At 37.8% G+C, this 17189-nt stretch overlaps 1 protein-coding gene across 1 annotated transcript in view; it reads left to right on the forward strand.

The window, feature by feature from the left end:
* Pak3 (p21 (RAC1) activated kinase 3) overlaps positions 1–17189 on the forward strand; it is a 111919-nt gene that overhangs the window by 22824 nt on the left and 71906 nt on the right. Inside the window, 1 exon segment of the mRNA XM_032889871.1 lies at positions 3342–3543. Coding sequence (XP_032745762.1) covers positions 3369–3543 — 175 coding nt within the window. The 5' untranslated portion in view covers positions 3342–3368.

Here is a 17189-nt window from a genome sequence, read left to right on the forward strand (position 1 = left end):
GGTTAACCATGTCAAGAAGATAATTTTGTTTGTACTTTAAAAAACTTAACAAAGAGCTGAAGTAGTATCAAAATAATTTAACAAAATAAAATCTGGAATATTTGTGCAAAGGAAGAGTATTTCCCATTGCCACTGTGGAACTGGACGGACATTCTTCACTCTCAGCTTCATCTCTGTAAAGTTTGATTCCAAGTCTTCCGACGACCCCCCCCCAATGAGACAAAAGAAGCTAAAACAATTGCACTTTGTTGAGAAGTAGAAAGTCTTCTATATAAGCTCAGTTCTCTGCAGAGTTCCTGGGATGTCAGACCCTGAATGTGGTTCGATCTATCTATCTATCTATCTATCTATCTATCTATCTATCTATCTATCTATCTATCTATCTTTCTATCTATCCACTGTAAATGTGGTTTTGAAATTTGAGGAGTGGGTTGTTAGTACAGTATAGAAAACTTTAGTTTCAGTTTTCTATCCCAAGTAATCCTTAAATCGTCAAACTAAAACATACCTGTTAGATAGCATCAGGGTCATCAGGTAGCCAGCAAAGAAGCAACACATAAGCATGCTGCCTTTTTAGAGAGTATAATTAGGAATGTGTAAATAGGTGTGGAAGCCACACCTATTGATGAAGAACAAAGGAGCACAGTGTGTTAAATTACGTAGTTGCCCTAGAACCCTTGTTGTCTTGCCTGGTTATGCAAGATCAGATCTGTTCTAAAGAGGGCATGATTGTCTCTTTGGCTTCTGTCATATCAAGTTGGGTCATACGTCATCAGAAAATATGTATCATCTGCAACATGGTAGCTCTTTATCTATATAGGACACAACCTTCCAGAAATTCGTCTCTTAGTATTTCTAATTAAATACTCAGGCCGTTCCCAGTAACTTTACACTTCAGTTTTTATAAAGCTAGATGTTGCATAGCTGAAATTTCTGTAATAATAACTTAACATTTGGGCAGTATTATCGAGCCCAGAACAATCAGTCTCAGACCAAATTATTCCCAGTGGCTAAATGATAGCTGTGAGCTGGGCCAGTAAAATATAACGCCACTGATGAAATCAGTCTGAAGAGGAGATTTAGAATTATCAAAGGTCAAAATGCGAAAGAGAATGTAGTTCTCTCCTTGCTTTCACTTGTATGTTAAAATAATAATAATAATAATAATAATAATAATAATAATAATAATAATTTCCATTAGCATGTGGTACTTGCTATATTAATATATACTTCACCTTGTATTTCATTGTATCTTATGCTCTAATGCTACAGTTTCCTCTCCAATTTCTCCTCCCAGCCCCACTCACACTTTCCCTCTCCCCTCCCCCATTTATTCCTCCTCCCTTTCTCTTCAGAGGACAGTCCTCCCATGCTTATCAAGCAGCCACACCCAACAACCTTTAATTGCCAGTAGTCGCTTAGGAAGGGAGTGAGGCATCATGGACTGTATATATTGATTAAATTTAGAATATAGGGAAGTAATTTAAAATCTTATTACCATATATTAATTATACAAAATAATGAGATTCATTATGCTGTGTGGTACATGTACATAATGTATTTGGATCATATGTCCCTCTTTCTTATCTTCCTTCATCCCCTTTACTGGTCCTCTTTCTTGCCCTAAAATCTCCCTTCTACTTTATTAAACGACATCCTGTATGTGAGAGGAAACATTCTTGTCTTTTAGAGTCTGGCTAATTTAAATTATTTTGTTTCATTCCAGTTGCATTCATTCATTTTTCTACAAACATGATTTCACAGAACATAGTAAAAAATTTAAATTCCTCTTACATGATATAACTTACATGTAATTATTAAATTTAATAAAAATACTGTAACCATTAAAGCGAAAAGGAATTATGGCAAAATCCCATCTTCCTTTCTTCCTTATTTTCTTCCTTCCTTCCTTTCCTTTCTCTCTCTCTCTCTCTCTCTCTCTCTCTCTCTCTCTCTCTCTCTCTCTCTCTCTCTCTCTCTTTCTTTGTGACAGAGTTCCTATGCATACCCTTGGCTATCCTGGAACTCACTTTGGAGACCAGGCTGACCTTGAACTCTGAGAGTCACTGGCCTTTGCCTCTCTGGTGCTGGGATGACAGTTATGCACTACCACCACCCAGAGGCTGAGCAATTCCTATTCCAGCAGTTATTGCCGTACTTATGTTCATTTACAGTAAATGCCCTTCTATAAAGTGACATGATAACTTGTATTTGGATAATTAACCTATTCCTAAATCAGTACTAAGTACCACTTGATAAATCTACTGAGATTCCATTGTGGCTAGGTTTGATTTTTAGCTTAAATTAAAACCAGGAATTCATTCAAAAGACACTTTTAGAACCTTACTTATGCCTGTGAAGATAAACTCTTATAAGGGGAGGGCTAGAAGAACTAGAGTAAGAGGACGCTTGGACATAAACGTTTCCTTAGGGATGACACACTCTTTCAGTTCACCCTCTGAGTTGGAGGAAACAGGAAAATCCCCAGATTTCGACACAAGAGCCTAAATAACAGTGAAATTCAGAATAAATAATAAATTCCTAAAACCTAGGTTAGACTGTGCAATCAAAGTACCTTTCTGAGACGTGAAATATGACAGAGAATAAAATTATGATATCCTTCAGTGTGCTAGAGCTTTGCCCTTGGCAGTAATGACATTCAGCCCACAGGTTTTAGTTGCTTGCTTGGGAGAAGACGGACATCATCTGCCAAGACAGTAAACCCCAACTTTCCCGAAACTGGCTTGTATGTAAAACGTTTTCTTGATTTTGTAATTTAAAAACAGCAGAAATCACTTTGCAAACCAGGTACACGGACATAAGAAGCAAACTTCAAAACACACCAATGTTAGAGCAGCTAAAAAATGGTGGCTGAGGGCCATTGACAACATCTAAGCTTGTATCAATCTAAAAGTGTACAAAGTTTGTCCCAATGGCTGAACTATAAACAAAAAGGAATAAAAAGAAAAAAGAAAAGAAAACGAAAAAAGTTTGTGCCACTTGACCATTCTGATCATCAGCATAGGATTTTAAGGGACTGTGAATTGCTCGTTCAGAGATTGTATATGGACAGCAGAAAGTGGAGTTTTACTGTGGGAATATCAAAGGAGTTTACATATTTGCATATGTATATTGAAAGTCATTAATGTCTGCATTTACTTGAACTTTGCTACATTGTCTTCTTAGCCTTTGGAGAGGCAAATGTCTTCTCTTTCCTTGGTAAATTTGAGTGAATACGTGGAAGAGCCTGCTGTGTCTGAAATGATAGACTTCCGGTGTATACCAGACTTGCATTAGACACGTCCTCCCTTACCTCCTGTTTGCCACTGCTTTTTCCTTAGGAGCTGTGAAATCAGCTGCAACTGAAAATGTCTGACAGCTTGGATAACGAAGAAAAACCTCCAGCTCCCCCACTGAGGATGAACAGTAACAACCGAGATTCTTCAGCACTCAACCACAGTTCCAAACCACTGCCCATGGCCCCGGAGGAGAAGAATAAGAAAGCCAGGCTTCGCTCTATCTTCCCAGGAGGAGGGGATAAAAGTAAAGTATCAGTGGCCGAGTGTTCAAAAGGGGCCAGTTTATCCTTTGATTGGCACTTTCTTGCTTGTTCTGGCCAGGCCTGCGTGACCTTTCATCTTGAGATGTTGCCTTTTGTCAGAGCATCATATGTGATTGACTTCCTATGTGGTAACAGAAAACACATGTGCTGCGTTTGCTTCTCACATAAATTGAATTTGTAGACTTAAATTAAGGGAAAGTATCCCAGGAGCACTACTGGGTTGAGTGTATAGACAGCATCTGGCTTTCTGAAAACTTAAGGTAAAATTCAAAGCCTTTAAGATGTCCATCTGTGATAGTTGAGTATTTAAGTAGATTGACTTCTGCATATCGTCTTGGTTACTGAAGATTCTGAGTTAAGTGTATGGGAGTAAGTGCAAGTTACCCACAATGTTGTCTGTATGAATCACAGAGCAGGAAGGAAAACTTTTTTCCTCTCTTCCTCTATATCAGCTGTCACCTAGATTATCAGTTCCATGATCATGAAAAACACAATATATTATCATTTACCCTTGTGGTACCCATAACACAATCTGTTGCTTAACTAGTGTATGCTACCACTTTGTGACACTTGATTCTGTGAATTTTTCAGTAAGTAGCTGATGAGGTTGTATTGGTTGCCATAAAGCTGAATCATGGCTTCTCTAGATCCCATTGAGTGGGATGTGAGTACAGTAGGCCTACGGTTGCTTTCATTACTGAAATTGGCCAAAAGGAAAAGAAAGGTAATGTCTTTGGGAAAAAAAGTCATTATTGATCCATGTCTGCAAGGTAGAATCAGTAGTTTTGGAGTGTATATACAGTGTTAATGAATTTAGAATTTGTATCATAGTAAGACCTGAAACTCTTGTTAGTAACTGTTGCTACTTGTATGTTCATGTTTTCCCTTCATGGTCTGAGGATTGAAGAGAAGTAAAAGAATAAATTACCTCCCACACAAGGGATCTGTTTACCAGTACTTAAGTAGATCTTAAAAATTATTTTCTGAATGTAAAGGGTGGTTTGAAAATTGAAGGTCACTATCTAGAGACCAATTCATTTATAATAATTATGCCAAAGGAAAGATATCTCTGCTACATTTGCTACGTTTGCAGACAATGGATGAATAATGGACGGTGCTCCATAAATCTTTGGTACAATTGAAAGTGCATACTTTTGGTGTCTTTGAAACATCTCACTTGTCCTTTTGAAGAGCAGGAGTCTAGGAAAGCGAAATAAGTTGTTGACATTTCTGTTTTGTGTCAATCTATAGTTCAAGTGACCTCATAGGGAAACTACTGCTGTTCTCCATAATGGTATCCCCAAGTCCTCTCAGGGGAAAAAAATCTGAGCCATTTTTTTTTCTTGAAGTGTCAGGGAAACAGTGGAGCCCGGATGACTTCATCTCTCATTCCGGAATGGCTAGAACAGTGCTTTCTTAGAGAAATTCAAGACTACTTGAAGGAAAAGAACCTTGAATTCAAAAGTCTTGTTGATTCCTACTGTCCATTTGGTACTGCATGCATTTGCCAATATGGATGTATTCTAGGATAAACACTGTATTTAATACCAGCCACACTTTGACTTTTAGTTCCTATAGCAATGTCTAATCAAGCCATTCAGGAAGACATAGTAATCATATGTTGTTTAGTAGTTGAAAATCTCACAAAGGTTCTGAAGATACTAATGTGAGGGACTCCTACACTAGTACTAATGTTGTATCCTTAATAAAAGAGGCATTAGCTAGTCTGGCAAAGCTTGGCATTAGTGCAACCCAGAAGATTTGGCAAGAGAAAGTGAAACATCTTTCAAGATCTCCGCCTGAAGGCAGTGTGATTTTGGATCAAGTAGAACCGATAAATGATGAAATTGTTGTAAAACTAAATTTGACTATGAACTTGTTCACACTAATGTGGGATAGAGTGTATTATAGGATGATCTTCTATGCAGAGGTGATTATCCTAAGAGACAATAAAGATAATTAGGAGGAGGTTTTGAGACCGGAAGACAAAGGTAGAAGGAAAGGGAGCTAATTATTATTATTATTATTATTATTATTATTATTATTATTATTATTAATATACAAAAAGTAAAATATTCTAAGGAAACTAATCAACACTGGGACCTTTTCAAATCATATATTACCTGTTCAATACAATGATTTTGAAGAATTCCATAAAGAGGTGCTATGAAGAGTCACCAGAAAGCATTTTAAGTCAATTACCATTTACTGTATTACTGGACAGCTGACAAGCTACCTTCAGCGAAAGCTTGAATGATTTAACTGCACTTACAAAAAAGTACTATGGTAGTGGTTTTCTATTGAAAGACTGTAATGAGAAGAAGTTAACAGCAAAAAAAATCACTAAGGTAGTGGAGTTGAAATGCCTTCACTGGAGAGCTGATAAGTTGCCTTCACAGCATGAATGAGTTCATTGATTGAACTTAATACAAAAGTGGTTACATTTCTTCCGAAAGCCATAAGCCACATGTCTTCTTCACAACGGGGTAAAGCCATTAAATAACGCTGCTCATGTTCATCTTGCTACAGCTTCAAGACGGGATGTCAATGGCTCTGAGTACATTTTCGAACATGTTTTGAGCCAACAGTTCATCACTGTACATTGCTTCGCAGTCATCTTCATTTTCAATTCCATAAAGAGTCATCAGTATGTTCTTATCATCCCCGGGAATCATCTCGGGCTCTAAACAAAACAGTGACGGGCCTCTCCTTATTACAATTTTAAATGATGAAACCTCTTCTTGTTCTTCTTATTTAGTGTTTTATTGTTGTTATTATTATAGCGTATAAGATATTTATAAGATATTGGAAAAGTTCACTTGTGACCTTATTTCTAATGCCCATGCTTTTCTCTCCTATCCCCCAAATTGCCAGTTAAACTTTGCTAACTTCGGGTTTTTCTGGAAACCTGATGACCCTCATGGGTGAAGAGGGAATATTGTTTCCCCATCCATGCTTTTTAACGGCAGTTTCAGTAACATCACTATCAGTTTTGAATTAATAATAATTTAGAAAAGCATTGAACCTGGCCTCTGGAGTCATGGCACCGGAAAGATGATTGTGACTGTGGCTCTGTTGTGTAGCTTCTATGAGCCTGAATTTTTATCACCTGTTAAAGGAGAATCGTAGGGTTTACCATGCTTTACCAAATCTTTGGGATAACCCAGGGTAGTTGTAATTACCTAAGTGATACAAAATTAACTACTGCTAGGTAATTAAAAGGTATAATTATTGTGTTTGTGGAATTTAACAACTTCCACAAACAATAAACTAGTTTATTGAACGTACACCTTTTTAAAGTACCTTTTGCCATGACTGGAACCTATATGTCAATTACAGAACACTTTAAAAAGAAAAGAAAATTTTCTTAGACTTGTACAAGCCAATGGTACCTAAATCAGTTTTTTCCTCATAGACCCTCTTTTGCTCATCATATCATCAAAATTATTCATCACTGTCAACTTGAAAGATTTAGAAAATAAAAATCACTCATAATCATAAATCACAGAAATTATGCTAACATGTTGGTGGATTTTTTCTAGATTCTTCGTGTGTGTGTGTGTGTGTGTGTGTATGTGTTTGTGTTTTACAGGTTTATATCTTAGTATTTTTAATATATGTATATGTACAGCTTTGTATTCTGCGTTTCTGTTCACCATTTTCTCAAGAATATTTGCCTCAATTTTAAAGTCTATAAATGTAGTTTTAATGGTGCACAATATGTAAATATACAGTGGCATCATGCTTAATTTATCCCCTTTCCTTTTTTTCTTTTTGGATATCTAGGGACTTTTCCTAATATTTTTCCATTATATATAACACATACTTCATTACTTAATTGAAAATAGTTCATTTGGTTGCCACACAGGGAAATCTGAAAAATTTCTGTGTGTATTAGAGAACATCTATGGGTTGGTTGTTTTGGAAAATCTCTTTAATAGATACATTTCATTGACCAAATGGAACAAGAGAAAGGTAAAAGAAAAAAATATGGAGGAGATTTCATTTTGAGATTGAGGCTCTGTCATTGTTGGAGCCTGCTCTACGAGCTGAGTCTTGGTGTTAGAACAATGTAGGAGACACAGTTTGGCACTGTTTCATTGATACTATACTATACTATACACAATTTGAAGGATTTAAACCAAGAAATGAATATAGTAAATAAGTGGTTTGATTTTACTCTCTGGAAGCGTGAAGTGGGGGCAGTTTATGTTTCTCTTTTGTGGACTAGTAGAAAGCTGGGAGCCAAATACATGGTTCATACATTAGCAGTTACAATGACACTTCTTGGTTTGTATGCACTTGGTCCCGCATGTGTTCCAGCTTCATTTTGTGTTCTTATGTGGTGAATAAGTACATAGATGAATAAATAAGCTCATTAATAAACATATAAATATAAATAAGCCAGTAAGGAGAAAAAGCAATGAGGCAAAGAAATATAGCAAGGACCTTGAAAATGAAATGGTGCACCCAAGGTAATCAATGTTAGGGAGTTAAGACTGGGAAGACATACGAGAAAGAGGTTACACTCCAAACTGGCCTCTTCTGCATGACGTCTGTTTCTCATGTACTTGTGTGTTTTATGTCTCATACTGCTTTTGAGCCTCAGGTATGTTTTGGAAGAGGCGCAGTGTTGTGAAGGGCAGTGTCTTTAGAGAACCCATTTAATTTGTTTTTGTGTGTGTGTGTGTGTGTGTGTGTGTGTGTGTGTGTGTGTAATCTGGTTTAGTGACCTGGGGAATGATAATGATGGCCCCTTTGCTTGGAGGTGTAGGAGGAAATAATGGGATAACAATCAAATTGTGGTATATAGAAAATAATTATTGCTGACTACTACCTGCATAGCACTCTGTGCTTCAGGGACCACGCATTCGTTGTTCTCGTCCCTTTTTGTAGATATGAGAGTATAAGCTTAAAGCATTTAAATATATAATCCAGGACAGAAACATTTATGAATGTGTCAAAGGGGCTGACTACACGCCTCAACGTGGGCCTGTCATTTACTTGTGCTCATCCGATCATGTCCATGAAACATCCAGCTCATGAGCTAAGGTTGTAACCCCTCCTGCAGAATCAGGTCCCACTTTGAGGTCTCATCTGTTCATACTATCTTTATAGCTACCGAAGAGCAGGCAGAAGGAAATTAGCTGAATATATTCCCCAAGGAAATGAACTGTACATAAAGAAAGTTCATAGAGGCTACTTCGATCCTGTGAATTTTTTTAGCAACTTCCCAAAGGAAGGAGAATAGACTTTACATACTGTACTCTCCCAACTACATACTGAGGTTTAAAGTCGTGTTCCTCAGTCCACCTATGAGGTAAGGCTTTCCTTGAAGCCACTTTATACAGGAAGCCATTTCAGAAGCATTAAATGACTCCCACAAAGCTGACCCACTATTTAAAACTTGGCAGCCCTAGTAAGCATTCAAGCCGTAGTTCAGTGATTTCTTGTTCAAACAAATGAAAGTAATTGAACTTGTTTTGAAAATATGTTTTAACCAGGGGACTATGCAAGTGTGGAATTTTTTTTTTAAAGGAAAGAAAAGGAGACATAGGTCAATTCGCAGCAATGACCTTGGTCATTTATTTCCTCATAGGTTTTTCTTGCTCCTAGTTCACCTTACTAGCAGTACGCAACTAGATTTTTTTTTTTTAAACGCACAACTTTTCTGCCATTACTGGGTTCTTTTGAAGACTTGTAAACTGTTTCCCATAACAATTCTAATGTTTGATGCTTATAAAATGAAAACATTAGATAAGTGTATTAAGATAAAATAGAAGAAATTTCCATTGTTTCTTGTCTTGCACTCACTCATTCCTAAGCCAGCCGGGTTCCTTGCTTGATAAGAAAAGTCTTCCTGTTCTGTTCAGATTCCGTATGCCTTTGGTCCAAGATGCTAGGTTTAAGCAAGAAATAGTTACGTGGAAACTTTAGTTTTGTACTTTTTTTCTTTTTACCTGCACTTCAATGTCAATTTCTTTAAGCATTTGTAGCCAACATTGAAAGTGGTGTTTTCGGGCAGGTCCTAGGCCTCCCTGCTCATATATAGCAGATGTGGGTCCTGAACAACTGGAATGGGGGCTATCCCAAAAGCTGTTACCTGTAGGTGGGGTAGCTTCTACTTCCTGGCCTGCCTTGTCTGGCATCAGTGGGAAAGGAAGTGCTTAGCCTCACAGAGACTTAAATTACCAGGATGGAGGGAACACCCAGGGGGTCCCCACCCTCTCCAAGAAGAAGGATTATGAGAGGTGGTGATCTGGAGGGGTCAGTGAGTGGGATGTAAAGTGAATACGTTAAAATTTTTTAAATTAAAAAAAAGAACTTAGCAGATTAGATGGTTAAACAAGCACTTGCTCCCAATGGCTTGGGGTCCATTTGAGGGACATTCATGATATAAGGAGAGAACCTTTTCTTGCAGGTTATCCTCTAATCACCACACGATATATACCTACTAACCCATAAAGACACACATCACACACAGATACACAGATACACAAAGACATAGATGAATGTGCCTGTACACACTCATGTGCACACACACACACACACACACACACACACACACAAATAAATTTTAAAACATTGAAAAAATAGTCATTTGTAAAGACAGCAGATTGCAAACATTGCTGTTTGTAATATTTCATGTTTTGTCTCATCACTATAACTAACCACGTTTCCTTCCCACCTGAAACAAAGTAAGTCTGCTGGCCCGTTAATAAGATCATTTGAAATTATTTGCAATTATTTATTGGATTATACCTGAATAAAAGTGCGAGACTAAGTTGATATCGCAGCAAATGATATGTTTTTCAAAATAGTATTTTTACTTTTATTAAAGCTTGTGAAACCAATGCCAATGATAAGAAAAAGAAATTAATGATTAGATTTTACCTCCGAAGGAAAAAAAGTGGTGTTTTATGCCTGATTTTCCACTGCCACTACCACATGGTATTTCAAATATTCTCAATTGTAAAATAATAAATTTCAAGGCTCCCAAATGTAAAATCTAGACAATTACCTTTCCTGCTGTGTAAGTAAAGATTTACATGCCATAAATTCAGGAGGTAAGAAATTCCTCTGGGTCTTCAAACAAGATATTTTTATGTAGGCCTGGGCATTAGGGACTAGAAGCTTGGCAGAAGTCAGTTCCCCTGGGATTATTGCTTTCACAAAGACCGCCTACCTCTTTGACACCACCTGTAGGCTTATTGTTGCCCTAGGAAGAACTATTGTGAGATACTTAAACTTAATCAAGTATAAAAAGAGCTTCAGGAGGCTTTTCACTTGAGAGTCACAACACGGTGCACACTGTGCTTCATGACTGTGAACCAGAGGATGAAACAAAATGATAGCAAAATGAACAAAAAAAAAAGAGAGCAGCAATTCCATATTTAATGAACTGTCCTAGTAGTTAACTATATAGTAAAGTATTTTAAATCTCACAAACCACAAAGGCAACATTTTATAGACAGTCTGGGCATCACAGAAAGCATCTCTCACCTAGATAAAGAAGGTGCAACTCACGAAGGAGTGCCTGTCAGGAAAAATGAACATCGTCATCCAGAGACTGTGGATCACTTTAAAAACTGCTCTTCCGGAGGATCAGGTTCAATTCCCAGCATCCACGTGGCAGCGCAAAACTGTCTGTACCTTCAAGATGTAACACTCACATAGACATACATGTAGGCAAAACACCAGTGTACATAAAATAAAAATAAATAAATTTTAAAAAGTTGTTACGTCTTTCCATCATAGCTTTCCCAGAAAAAATAAAAGTATGGACACTGAGTTATAAAATAGGCTTGTGAGTGTGGTGGATCTCTAACCCAGTCATGCCCACTTCCCTTGCCAAGAGTGACTCCTTCTGCTTACACAGGGTATTCGTGCTTCAGGAGGAACCAGAACCAGAACCAGGAACCAGAAGGAACAGGGAGGGACTCTCTTGTGCCAAGCCATTGGTTGTTGGATAAAGCTATTTCCCAGGAAAGTTCAAATCCGCAGGAACTCCAATGAAACTGGCCTATTAAATTGCTTTATTAGATTTCCATTACCTTAAAGGCTTCATGGGATACTGTGAGATAGAGACATGGGAGCAAGTGGCTGAGCCATCAGTCTGAGTTTCATTCTGACGTTAAACACGAATGTAATTTACTGATGTGTCAGTGCAGAAGTAAGACAGTCTGGAGCATGTCTAAACTGCTTGTGTCTTTCGCCCAGAAAAGGGTTGTGCTGGCTTTTTATGTGTCCAGCGCAGTGATGAATGCTCCAAGACAGCAAGCTCCTTATCCTCGCAAATTTTCCAACTGCAGAAAAATAATACATGCATGTGTGCACATACGTGCTCGAGCACATGTGTACACAAAGGGACAGAGGGACAGAGGGAAGCAGAGTGTCAGAGAGACATTACAGGAAACACCCAGTCATTGATGTTAGAAGTGAAAGGTGTAGTAATATGTAGATTCCTTCATTTCTCCGTTGCATACCCACTGTTCATTCTCAGCCTCGGTGAAGCCTGATACTACCAGGTACCTTAACAGCACAGCACTAACTACCTTGTCTTCAGAAAGGCTCCATTATCTCAGCCACCTGCTCGTAAACCTTTCCCACACATGCTTTAGCATTATCTCTAGTTTCATCTTTCTGTCCTTCTTGATTTTCAAGACTATTCCTCATGTGTTTACTGTTATCTTCTCATTTATGGTGTTTGATATATGCTTGCTTCTGACCTTTTGCTTCTACCGTCTTTCCTCCTTCTGTATAGACTCTTTATGTCTCTGGTACTTGCGGCTCATTTCTTGGTCCTACCTCTAGTTAACTCAGACTGTCCACTAAAGATACATTTATTCTGGGACATTTACTTCCTATTATTCCAATTTACTTCCTAGTTTTCTCTAGTCTGGTAATATTGTTCCCTTTTATTAAGCTCATTCTCCCAGTGAATTTGCAGCTTTAAAGTATTGCTTAAATTCCTAATGAATCTCCTAGCATAATCTGTCACTACAATGAACTTTAAATACTTACTTCCTAACTGAGCCATTGACTGATTCAAAGAAAATGAAAGGAATCTGATTGTTATTCCATATAGCCAGGTGAAAGGAATGTTTACATCAGAGAACTGTCCAATCTGTGTATTTACTATTTTCTGGAAAATATTTCTGTATTTTAAAATATGCTTAATCTTATCTTTTGGTCTTTCTATATTAATGCACCTTTAAGTGTTTTTTTTTAATTTTGCTACATATACTGAAACATATTGTATGCTTTTCATTGTTTTAAAAATGATTTGTGTGTATGTGTGTGTGTGTGTGTGTGTGAGTGCGCGCGTGTGCGCCTTTAAGGCAAATATCTGTAGAAAAGCTTTCTATGCCTGTCTTCTGCCATTCCTATTGCTTACCTGCATGCTCGATTTTCAAGGAGCTAGAAAGTACTCTGAAAAGTAATTCTGGAAATAACTTTATGACAGATAATGAGAAGGAAAAGCAAAAAACAAAACTCTGGAAGTTTAGGGGAAGACAGTAATTTGATTTTCTAGAACAAGACTCACCTGACAGTTTTCTAAAACAAATTACAAAATGCAAACAGCATTATTGAGGAATTTCACCTGGGGGAGACTGGTTGTTTCTCTGTCCCTTGAATTCTACCCAACTGTGTTGCCAATATATGTTTTGGCATGGTGACATCTCACATGAAATGTAGCTGAATGAATATAGAGTTGTTTCCTCCAATTGGTTAAATCAATACCACCAACAGCAAATTCCTTTACAAAAATTTCCTTCACTTTTTTGGCCTTCTTGGTGGACCCAGGTCATTATTTCCTCATTAATCATACATAGCAAATAACCATGGTCTGTCTCCATAGGGTCATTTCATGCAATAAAGGCCAACTATTCATTCATTTGTTCATTCATTTGAGCTGTTATGAAACATTGAGTCGTGTACTGTTCGGGGGCAAAGAAGGTATAAAGTGATGGCTTAGTAAGAGGCAAGTTGGTTAATGATTAGAATTTACTATGATAGATAGAAACAGAAGAGTAGTAGACAGGGAAATTGGTTGAAGATTGGAAGTTAAAGCAGGTAGAGAAGGCTTCCTGAATGAGATGACCACTAAACTGAGGTTAGCCCTAAGACAAAAAGTATTTAAAAGTATACAAAAAGTATAGCTAGCCATCCATATAAGGAGTAAGTGGAGTTTCTAGTACAAAGAGCAGCATTGCAAAGGCAGTAGGCATGAAACACTGCTTCCTGATGGTTCATGAATATAACTACAAGAAGTTCGGACTAACTAGTATGAGGGATGGGAGGGGTGTGTCATGATGAAGCTTTGGAGGAACAATGCAGATCAGCAATGACTAACTTAGGGACCAGTGTCACTAGAAATAGCCTAGGAAATACAGACGCAGCATTTAGAAAGCGTTAATAAAGGTGCGTAATGGATCAGGCCACTACCTAAAGACTATACATGGACTGACCCTGGACTCTGACCTCATAGGTAGCAATGAATATCCTAGTAAGAGCACCAGTGGAAGGGGAAGCCCTGGGTCCTGCTAAGACTGAACCCCCCAGTGAACTAGACTGTCGGGGGGAGGGCGGCAATGGGGGGAGGGTGGGGAGGGGAACACCCATAAGGAAGGGGGGGGGAGGGAAGGGGAAAGGGAATAACCAAAATTAAGAAAAAACAAAGTACTCAGGTAAAAAAAAAAAAAAAAAAGAAGAAGAAAGAGGAGCTGGAGAAAGGATGAGGTAGGGAAAGCAAGGAAGGTAGTTTCCTGCTAACATCAGAAATATTTGCCATAAAAGAGCCAGAGAGGCCGCACACTGGAGATGGCTGAGGCAAGTTAACTACAGTGGGGTTGGGATTGCACTGAGGCAAAACTGAAAATACCTAAAAGCATGTTGACAGTGTAGATGCTGGGATAAAGGAGGCGTATTGAAGACATGGCTCAAGGGAGAGTGGATTGATGGGCGAGGTGGCCTAAGGCAGCTAGTAGTGAATGTGATCTAAACAACCAACAGGAAAAACCTCTTATAATAAGTCCTAAAAGGAGAAACCTGAGATATAGAACTAGATTCTAGGAAAGAGCCGTGTAGAGAACTTTCAAGACATTTATGATCGACGATGTTGGTTCTTATTGAGAAGACAGTGGTTGAAAGGTGAAAAGTGGCACTTGGGAAATAAATAGATTAATTTGTGTCTTCTGGGAGATATTACAGTTATCGGAGAAGTGAAAGATAAAGTATAAATTGATTTTTGTAGACGTTTAACCCACACAAGGAAGTACTGAGTGATTACAAGGGAAAGCTGGGGGAATGAGGAGGTCGAAGGGTTTATTTATTTATTTTTTGAATGGAGAAATCTCAACATGTCTTTTAAGCCCAGAAGAAATGGAAAGACTGAAGAAGGAAGAAGAAAAATAATCTTCCCCGAATCATTAGTGTCACATTAGGGTTTGTTATCTTAATAATAATACAGTACACTATTGCCAGATAATTCCTCCAGTTGGCAATCCTCAGAAACTTTAGGATAGAAATGGAGAGAGTTAAGGGTTGCATTGTGTTAGGGTAGAACTTTGCCAGACAATTGATAGAAGAGGTCATGGGGTGAGAGTTCCTAAGTGTATAGAGTGGAAGCCATTTACATGATGCACCATAGAATGTAGGCCAGGGAGGTAGTAACATTGCCTTAAAATAGAGAGAACCAGAGAATGTAGGGTTTCTTGACATCATTGTGAAAATGATATAGGAATCAGGGTTTGACAAAATTGTAAGGTTAGTAGAACGAGAAGCTCTATTTAGAGCATGAAAATACAGGATTGAATATTTCAGGAGAAAAAAAGGTCATTCTGGCTAATAAAACCACCCAGAGTACTTGGCACTCTCCACCCTAGCCATATCTTATATCTGGAGTATATAAATCATTTGTCCAGTTACTACCTTGAAAAGCCTGACGGTTCTAAGTAGACACCAGACACTGAAATTGTAGATAAATTTCCATAGTATTCTGGTGCAAAGCCTGACTGAGAACCATTCCTTTGAAAGATGATGTAGAGAGTGTATTGAAAGAATAGAAAGGAGATGACACTGATCAGATGTGAGGAAGGTCAAGGATCCCTTGAAGGAAAGGGCATGAAGAGATATTACCCTCTAATATCTCCTATTTTAGAGTAATGTCAGTATAGAGATTAGAAAGGAAGCCAGGAAAGCAAAAGTCTCCAAAGGATGCAGGGGCGTGAATAAGAAACGAGCGTGGCAATGACCTCAAAGGGAGAGGGATTTGTAGGAAAATACAGAAAGCATTGACCTCAGATAAACACTTTGGAATAAAATGACAGAAAGTATAACGTCATTCCGGCAGGTGGAATGGACTTGGATAGAGAAGATTAAACAGTTTCCACTAGGATACCTGAGGAAGCATTCACCCTCATCAGATAAGTGACAATCCAAGCATCTAGGCTAGGGCTGTGACACATCATTGTTAGCTTATATTCTCCCAGATAATAGTAACTTATAGAGAAATGTATGAGCCAGGGCAAGAAAAGAGGAGAGCATTTAATGAATAGCTCTAAAGTAGAGGACAGTTTTCTCTTAATGGTATAAGGTGTAGCCCTAGAGAAAACACAGAATATTAGGATTGTTTAGAGAAGGGACAATAGAATACAAGAGGGACTTTTGTTCCTTTATACAGGGATAGAATAAAGATAGATGGCAAAATATTAGATTTTGGAAGATTTAGCTAGCCCTAAGGCAACAAGGAAAATTTATTCATACTTAAATGGTCCCAAAGCAAAGTGGCATTTCCAGTTTGTGATACAGCCAGTAATCTGAAGCTTTTCTCTCTATTCTGGTAAAATATGAAAGCTACACACAGAAAGTGATGCTCACTTGGATTTCTGTCCCCTACAAATACCAACTTTAATGTAATCAGGTTGAATCTTAGCCCACCAACTAAGTTAGCATGAGTTTTAGGATACATGACCAAGGTTCCCAGAATTCTTAGGGGATATAAACTCATCGTAGAATTCCCAAGAAATGAAGCAAAATAAAAATCAGATATCTAAGCTCTATTAAATCTCTACATATTTGCTGAGAGTTCAAGCAAAGGTTGTTTCCTTTTTCCTTGAAAAACCATCAAGTCATTAGCTATGTGGATTACAAGCTTAGGTTCTTGGAATATAGTGAGGATTAGGTTCAAAGACTAGTTCTGATTTGTCATCTGGGTAAAGTTGAGTATATAGTTTGAATGAGATAATGCTGAAATTTGTTCCTGGTGAGTCTTCCATAAAAGATGGTTATTGAATAGTCAGGCACAATGTAGCTGCTAGAGAATGTAAGAGTTAAGGTGAGGTTTGTGGCCAAGTGTTTTGAATTTTAGCCAGAGAGACAGAGCACATAATAATCCAGTATTGGTAAGTGCTAAGCTTACTACTAAGCATAGAATATATACTGGGTGGTACTGTGAAGCCATAAAACAAGAACATTGCACTTTCTCTGCACATGGAGAATAGAATAGGAAGAAAAGGACTGGTAAAGTGCTGTGTCCAATTTTTCTGAATCTTTGATATGATCTCCAACACTATAAACAAAAATAAAATAAAAAGTAACAATCAAATTGGAGTAATCCATAGAG

The sequence above is a fragment of the Rattus rattus genome, chromosome X (genome assembly GCF_011064425.1).
Source record: "Rattus rattus isolate New Zealand chromosome X, Rrattus_CSIRO_v1, whole genome shotgun sequence".
Lineage (NCBI taxonomy): Eukaryota > Metazoa > Chordata > Mammalia > Rodentia > Muridae > Rattus > Rattus rattus.